The sequence below is a fragment of the Sinocyclocheilus anshuiensis genome, unplaced genomic scaffold (genome assembly GCF_001515605.1).
Source record: "Sinocyclocheilus anshuiensis isolate Anshui unplaced genomic scaffold, SAMN03320099.WGS_v1.1 scaffold234, whole genome shotgun sequence".
Classification (NCBI taxonomy): Eukaryota; Metazoa; Chordata; class Actinopteri; order Cypriniformes; family Cyprinidae; genus Sinocyclocheilus; species Sinocyclocheilus anshuiensis.
This window is the reverse complement of record NW_015544165.1, coordinates 480074-489058: the sequence shown is the minus strand read 5'-3', so window position 1 is coordinate 489058 and position 8985 is coordinate 480074. Positions and strand designations below refer to the sequence as shown.

Below are 8985 nucleotides of genomic sequence, written 5' to 3'. Positions count from 1 at the left end.
GAGTTTAAGCTTGTAGGGTGATGACAAGAGTTATGAGTCAGTCACTGAATCATTTACTCAACCGATTCGCCAAAGACGCCCGAGTCGTTCACGTTTCAATTAACTTGAACTGCGTATGGTCGTTTTATACAATCATACTTCTTCGGCCGCTTTCTCTCCTTGTTGTGAATGAGACTGACTTAAATTACCATCTTCGTTCAGTCGCTCAAAAGATCCTCATTCACATAAGAGCTCTGGTTCAGGGCCGAGTCTTGTTTAGACTGAAAAAGCAAAGGCGACTGGTTCACTGTAGGGGGCGTATTCGTTTAGTAGGTTCAACCAATGAAATGCGCAGTCAAAGCCCGTACTCGAATACTATTGGCCCATGTTATAGTCAGTCTTTCAAGGCTGGCGGACTCAGTGTTGCCAACTTAGCAATTTTGTTGCTAAATTTAGCATACAGACTTTTCTTAGAGTGTAGCATACTAACTAACTACTAATACACTGCTTAAAGCATAATTGTTGAGAATGTGTAGAGTTTACTAGCTACTAAAAAAAACTTAAATTGTAATCATTTAAAAATGTGTACGTTTCCAATAATTCAATGTATTTAAAAATACAGTTATTTATATTTTAATATTATATCATGCATATTATTTTAAAAACAAATCTAAATTAACATATATAAAATATATATTTTGCTGAGGTTTGATGATGTCAATTTTGCGTCGTGGTTACGCAATGACGTCATTGAGCAATGACATCACAACGTAATTTAGCAACTTTTAGCAACAAATCGACCTTCCTTTAGCAACTTTCTCTGAAAATTAGTTGGCAACACTGCTGGCGGTAAAGGACTCATTACATTATTTGTTCAAAAACACCAATAAGTTCACCACGAAACTGTAGTCCAGAGCATGTTTACTGGTATTATCCGAAACCAGTTATCACGTGATACCAGTATGCGTAAATGCTGTACATAACACGCTGAATTACTGAATTTATTATTTCCTCATTTTTAAATAAAACCGGTCAGACGTGTTTTCCTGTGAGAGAGTAAGGAAGCTCTATTTCTGGATGCCACTGACAACGATTATGGGTCCTTGGGGAAGTCACTTAAAAGCACCAGTCATTCAGTCAAATAGGCTAATGCTGTCAGCTTTCAGCAAGGAAACGTCTAGTAAAGGCTATTATTTTATTGCTGAGAAAACAAATACTCGCATAAAATGAAGCTTAAAAGCGGTGCCCTAACAAAACCCCTCAAATTATAAAGATTTGCAATGCATTTGTAAATAAAAAAATATATACATGTCTTGTAATCCAAATAGAGTACAATCTCTGGCCCATTTATGAAAACACTATTGAATCCAAGTCCTGGAACTGCATGTAATTAGCCACATGCTGTTTAATCATCTGCACAGACATTTATAGTTCTTCTTTTCAGCCATATAAAAGATGATAACAAGCTTCTAAAATGCATTGCACCATTGAAAGCTCACAGCTTGTGAAAACAGGAAGCGTATGTGCAGAACAGAAACTCAGATTGAAATAAAGCCAAAGACCCCTGTGCCCACATCCACCCACCTTCACCACCAGTCATTGCAGGCCAAAGTGCACCACTCTGCCAGACAACTGATCACCGCAGGGAAGTTGGAGGTGATGGGGAAAACCAAACACATGCAATGTCATTACAGCCCCTGAGCTAATCAAATCTAGCTGTAGAAAGAGACCTCGGATGCCTTTAAGGGAAATTATGGATGGACATACAGCCCTGCGTCTGAGACCGTGGCCTAATAGTCATATTGCAGGTATAATGCATCAAACACTTCTTTCAAATTTAGCTGTTAAAGTAACAGTAAAGTCTTTCCTCACCATGGCAACAGTTTCAGAGCCTTGTCTATCCTTGGGATTCTGACACTCCGTCGTTCATTACAAAAGATCTCGTTTGTTCAACCAGCAGCTTGTGTTTGAATATGGGCTGGTTTTTATGTCAAGAAAAAATTATGATATTATATTTCTCTGTTCAAAGGCATTTTCGGTCAGGAAATGACCAGTTTAAGCTATAGTCAGTGTTTTTCACATCACATGCCTAACCTAAATCGGGGTCAGTGGACTAAGATCTGCATAATCACATGGAATGGACACATCTCATGTCAACTACTACAATATGTCATGCCTTTTTCTGTAAACCCAATCAATGGATTCACAGAAACATGTTGAGATGATGGTCGCCACGTATCAACATATGTAAATTATTTTATTTCATAAAATATGTTTAATTATATAAGCAGTGGTCAATCAACATGTTCTGTCTATAAACTGTTAATATGAAAAATGAAATATTATAACATCTTGTTACAGATGTGTCAAAAAGCCATAAGGGGGCGCCATTTAGCTACAAAGTGTATTATGGAGTTCATCGAATTACGTATTCCCATGCTCTTGCTCCATATTTTGGATTAATCACTTGATCATTTTAATCACCATTAATCATGAATTTTCATTATAATTAATTATTTGCACTGCACATATCATTTACACAAGACACTGGATTGATTAGATATTGAAGAACCAGTGATTTTCAGTGGCATTTTGTGCGTTTTTCAATGAAAAGTTAGTAATGCTTATAAATAAATGTGTATTTTTTAAAATTATACACCAAAATACTTTTTATTATAATTAAGTTTGACCAAATGTAATTAGTAACATACAAAATAAATTGTCAAATAACTGAGACTTGCATGACCAGTTAGGCTATCAGAATTTTATCAGAGAAAAATTCGAAAAGATTATGAACATTTACATATAAAAAATATTTTCAAACTCCAGAAATACAGACACCGAACATGTCCATTCAATAGGTTATACAAAACATTTTTAAAGAAAATACACTTTTGCATGTGTAAAGAACTCTTGTAAACAACTTGTGCAAAGAGTTTCCAAATAAGCAAACACATTTTTAAACGGTAAACTGCTATGCAACCCGTCCATCCATTTTAAGATCCTTAATCCAGCACATCTCAACATATGGTAAAAATAAATATGCTTATGTATCTTGATGCTTTCTTTAAACACTTGCTGAAATTTATGGAAACTAATAACTTGCCTATACAACCAAGTGCGTTTGAACAGTTCTTCGTCTCTTGACTAAAACAATATAAGCAATGTAACAATGTTTCATTCCTGAGAATCCACAAAACACAACTGTAAACCTGTTACTGTATATATATATATATATACAGTAATCAAACTAATTCAGCGAATGCAACATTCCGATCTAATTTCAACCAGCCAGTTTGACTTGAAACCGCATATTTAACATTCCCAAAGGTTAACGAAAAAAGCAAATCTAGATCCAAATGAAACTGTATGCCTACTTATATTCAGTTTTCACATGTCTGTCCATCAGTCAAACGGATGATGTCCAGGGTGGCTGTTCTGCGGCGGGTAGCTGCAGGTGGAGATGGAGCTTCCGCCCGGGCTCACCGGTGGAGTCATGCCGCTCAGAGGCACCAGAGCGTTCGGATACCGGTGGTACGGTCTGTAGGACGGGAGAAGGTGATGGTGTTGACCGTGGTAATAACTCACGGGAGAGTTGGCGTAATCGTTTGGAGACAGAGGGCGCGCGTTACCAAGCATGGGCTGCAGGTAGCTGGAGATGTGCGTCGGAGAGCTGGACTGGTGACTCCAGGAGCTGGTGCTGACGAACGGGGTTTGCCAGTAAAGGGGCTCCTGTTGCAGGCAGTACGAGTCGGTGAAGTTAAATCCAGACGGTAAGGGTGGTGGTCGGTAAGGTCTCTTGACGCGCCTCCTGCGCCTGTAATTACCCTTTTCAAACATGTCGTTAAACGCAGGGTCTAGCGTCCAGAAGTTCCCCTTCCTCTCCCCGCCATTCTCCCGGGGAATCTTCACGAAACACTCGTTGAGGCTCAGATTGTGTCTGATGCTGTTCTGCCACCCCTTTTTGTTCTTCTCGTAGTATGGAAACTTGGATATAATGAAGCTGTAGATGTCATTCAGGGTCAGCTTCTTCTCCTCGCTTTCTCTGATGGCCATTGCAATGAGAGCCACATACGAATAAGGAGGCTTTTCGGGTGCTGGAGCGGCTCCTCCATCCCCCGCGGTACCCGGACCGTCCTCTGCGGTATCACGGGATTGCAGGTTTCCAGACTCCGCTCTGCGATCCATGAGGTGGGCTTGAGCTGGATGAATAAAAGCGAGATTCTCTGCAGCGCACAGCACAGGTGTAAAGTTAAAAGTATCCAGGTGTGCTTCGGATTTGGTTTAGTCTCCACCTACCTGCCCTGCCTCGTGTCGGTATCCTGAAGTAGAGGTCAAAAGTTCGCGTATTCAACATGAAAGAGACGCGCGAGGGTCGCAGACGTATTTTGACTGCTTGGTAAAAGTTACAGTAAACATCTGTTTGATGTCGCCGGCATTAAAAAACACAGCGCAAAGCCCAACATCTATCAAATAAAAATAATATGATTTCTTTTTATTCTTATTGTTAGTTTTGTGAATGATTGTGCAATTTAATTTAAAATATTGGATTAAATATAAAAAGTATACTTTAACGTAATAGTTATTTTATTTTTTGTATATTTTAAAATGTTTATGCGCTCCGTTTTAATTGCAGGCCTATGATTAAAATAACCAGGATAGGCTAAATAATATCAGCAAATCATATAACGTTCAAACACATTTAACTATAATGCATTTAGGATTTTGTGGACTGCGCATGTCTCATGAAACAAAGAGCATCTGGTTTGTAAACTAAACTTCTTCGGCGCTGTTTTCCCACCACTGCTCCGTCCAATCAAATATATGAAGCGCGCCATCAAAGGTACCGCCTTGATAAGACCTTATTTGATGAGGCGATATTCTCAACATAATACCATATACGTCTAGCTATGCAAAATATGTATTACCGTACTTTATATCTGTTGATGTGAAGTTACATTTTTTCTTTAATATAGATAATTATGGGCAACCTAAAAGCAAGGCCGGTTTTTAAAGTAATTTAAATGTTTAGTATTTTTTCTGATAGTGATTATGGACTGAAATTAATTATATGAAATTATAGCAGTATTTAGGCTGAAAATGAAAGTCTTGTGGATTACAGTAGTGTGAATTCGGTTTGCATGACTTAAAATTAGCAGGAATTATCATAATTCTGGTAACACTTTACGGTAAGGTCTCATTAGTTAACTTTAGTTAATGCAATAACTAAAATTGACTAACAATAAGCAATACATTTGTTTCAGTATTTATTCATGTTTGTTGATAATATTTCATTGTTATTTCATGTTAGCTTGTGTCCATTAAATAATATGAACAGATACAACTTTTGTTTTAATAATGTATTGGTCAATTTTCATATTGACATAAACTAAGGTTAATAAATGTTTTAGAAATATTTTAATATAATTGTTAGTTCATGCATTATTATTATTATTATTATTATATATAAGTCATAGTTAACAGATGTTAACAAATGGAAACGTATTGTAAAGTGTTGCATATAATAGCTGCAATGTCTAATATGTGACCCTGGAGCACAAAACCAGTCTTAAGTCGCTGGGGTATATTTGTAGCAATAGCCAAAAATACATTGTATGGGTCAAAATTATAGATATTTATTTTATGCCAAAAATCATTAGGATATTAAGTAAAGATCATGTTCCATGAAGATATTAAGTAAATGTCCTACTGTAAATATATCAAGACTTAATTTTTGATTAGTAATATGCATTGCTAAGGACTTAATTTGGACAACTTTAAAGGCGATTTTCTCAGTATTTTGATTTTTTTGCACCCTCAGATTCCAGATTTTCAAATAGTTGTATCTCGGTCAAATATTGTCCTATCCTAACAAACCATACATCAATGGAAAACTTATTTATTCTGCTTTCAGATAATGTAGAAATCTCAATTTCAAAAAATTAATATATATCCAGTGTCACATACATGTTCTGCATATTGTCACTGGATGAATCTTGAGCTCAGAGACATTGTATCAATCAATCAATCAATCAATCAATCAATCAATCAATCAATATGTTTTTGGGAAATTGTTCATGTTATTTTATCAGCTTTTTTGAACATTATCAACAGGTTTGATCTACTAAAAACGTGTCTTCATGAAATCTGCTCTTTAAGTAAATTTAATTTAATGAGCACATTTAAATTCAGCTTACACTAATCAATGTGCTGTACAGAACAGTCATAAAATACAGTAAAATATAAAATAAAATTGAGTAAAAAGATACCAGTTACTAACCCATACATTAATAATTGGGAAAGGCTACAGAGTAAAAATGTGTCTTAAGTCTAGATTTAAATACAGAAATAGAAGGAGCACTCTTAATGTGCTCTTAATGTCTCTTAATGTCACTCTTAATGTCAGGTGGCAACTGATTCCATAACCGTGGAGCAGCAACTGCAAAGACTCTGTCACCTTTCAATTTAAGTTGTGACCATGGTACATATAAAAGAGCTTTATTGGCAGATCTGAGGGACTTAGGAGCTGATGTAAGATGGGGCTTGTCCATTAAGAGCTGTAAAAACAATCAGCAAAAGTTTGAATTGAATTCTAAAAAAGTCAAGTCAAGTCAAGTCACCTTTATTTATATAGCGCTTTTAACAATACAGATTGTGTCAAAGCAACTGAACAGCATTAATTAGGAAAATAGTGTCAATAATGCAAAATGACAATAGTAAACACAAATTTTTCAGTTAAAGACAGTTCATCATTGAATTCAGTGATGTCAACATCCAGCTCAGTTTAAATAGTATCTTTGCAATCAAGTCAACGGTATCGCTGGAAATGAAGTGTCCCCAACTAAGCAAGCCAGACAAATAAAAAAGACAGGAAGCCAGTGAAGGGAAGCTGAAATTGGAGTGATATGATCACAAGTTTTTGCACTAGTTAACAGTCTGGCTGCTGCATTCATGAAGACTGGGGAAGATCAAAATATAAAGAATTACAATAGTCCAGCCGTGATATGATAAATGCATGAATAATTTTTTTCCAAGTCTTGAAAGGAAAGTGTCGATTTAAATCAGAAAATTATTCTCAATTGATAGTAGCCGTTTTTAACAACTGAGCTAATTTGCTTTTCAAGACAATGCTCAGAGTAAAAAAATAACACCTGATTTTTTTTTGCATGTGACTACAGATTCTAGTTTTGGAGGGACCAAAGATAATCCCCTCAATTTTTTAATTGTTAAACTGGAGGAAATTATTTTCCATCCAGCATTTAAGATATTAAAGACAGTCCATGAGAGGCTGCAGAGAATGTCTAGATTTTAATAAAAACGTACAGCTGAGGATCATCAGCATAGAAATGAAATGTAATATTTCTTAATTATATTACCAAGTTGAAGCATGTACAGAGAGTAATGGCCCCAAAATGGCCCCTTGATGAACCCCACAGGAGAGAGAAACAGATGATGAGAAAAACTGGTCAATTGCCACTGAAATGTCCTGCAATGTCCTGGATTTAAGATTTGACTCAAACCACAGTAGTGCTGTATCCTTAATGCTTACCCAATGTTCAAGACGTGACAAAAGGATATTGTGATCTACCGTGTCAAAAGCGGCACTCAGATCCAGTCAAATCAAAACTGCATTTTCACCAGAATCATCCGCAAGTAACAAATCATTCATCACTTTTAACCAAGCCTTTTCAGTGCTGTGATGAGTTGTAAAACCTGGTTGAAATTCCTGAGTCGAATTTAAAAAAGGAAGCAACTGTGATAGGACAACTTTTTCCATAACTTTTGAGAGAAATGGTCATTTTGAAATAGGACGATAATTATTCAGACACTTTACATCAGCATTGGGCTTTTTAAGCAACAGCTGGACAACTGCATGCTTTAAAAACGTAGGGACAGTGCTAGAGACTAGGCAGTAATTAATAATTGCTTGAATGCTAGAACCAATTGTATCAAAAGAACCTTTAATAATGTCAGAAGAACAACATTGTGGCGCGAAGTTGTAGAGATCAGAGAAAGACACTGCCTGAAAGCTGTTCAAACTGTAGCTGTATTAACTGAACAGTCAAGCAGAGTATTAGAGTAAGAAGGAATAAGGGATCATTGAATGCCATCTTTTCAATAAAATCTCTCACAAATATCAACAGTTGGTTCTACTTCATACAAGATGCGAGGATTCATTATTGAATTTATAGTGCTGAACAAAATTTCAGGGGTATGAGTATATTTACTGATAATATCAGAGAAGTATTTAGCTCTTGCTTTTTTATCTGCTTTCTGAAAATTCACCAGGCAGTTTCTAAAGATTTCGAATGAAGCAGTAAAGATGATCTTTTTTCCAGCTCCTCTTTGCTTTTTGACAAATCTGTCTAAGCCAATGAGTGGAGTCATCCAACCATGACTCTGATTAAAATTTTGGGGATTTGTATTTAAGAAGAGCTATAGAGTCCAAAATATCTGAACAAGAATAATTAAAGAGAGAATTTAGATTTTCCTTTGTACATTAGTGTAACATATTTAAGTTTTCCTGAAAATCTATCAAATTCGCTGTGATATCACAATGATTGATGGGATGTACAATATATATAATTGACCACAGGCTAACGTCCTTAGTCTGAATGCGTCTTAAGATAACAGAACATTCTTACTGCAAGATGCATGTAATAACTTGCCATTTTCTTTTCTTTTTTTGGGGGAATTTCCCACTCTGCCAGTTTCATCTTTATGTGCAGTCAAATGCATCGCTAACTAGTGCCTCAGATCTTCAGTTACCTCCATTAAAATCAGCACATTCACAACACTGTAAGAGTAAATATATCATAGAAATTAGAAAGAAATTATAGAAATGTATCTTCCAACTTCTGAATGCTAAACCTCCATTTGCAAAACGCATTAATGGCTTGAAATTAAACTGATTTTGCATTCTGTTCTTTATTTTTTGGAAATAAAACATTGACAACCTAATATAATCTCTTAAATAACCACCCACTCGGAGCATGTCCTATACTG

At 36.0% G+C, this 8985-nt stretch overlaps 1 protein-coding gene across 1 annotated transcript; it reads right to left on the bottom strand.

Annotated features, from left to right (window-relative positions):
• Positions 1-3384: 3384 nt before the first annotated feature.
• Positions 3385-4167, bottom strand: LOC107695725 (forkhead box protein L2-like). The gene has a single exon (XM_016495752.1). It carries the CDS (start codon positions 4165-4167, stop codon positions 3385-3387), a length of 783 nt encoding a protein of 260 aa, XP_016351238.1.
• Between the last annotated feature and the right edge of the window lie 4818 nt (positions 4168-8985).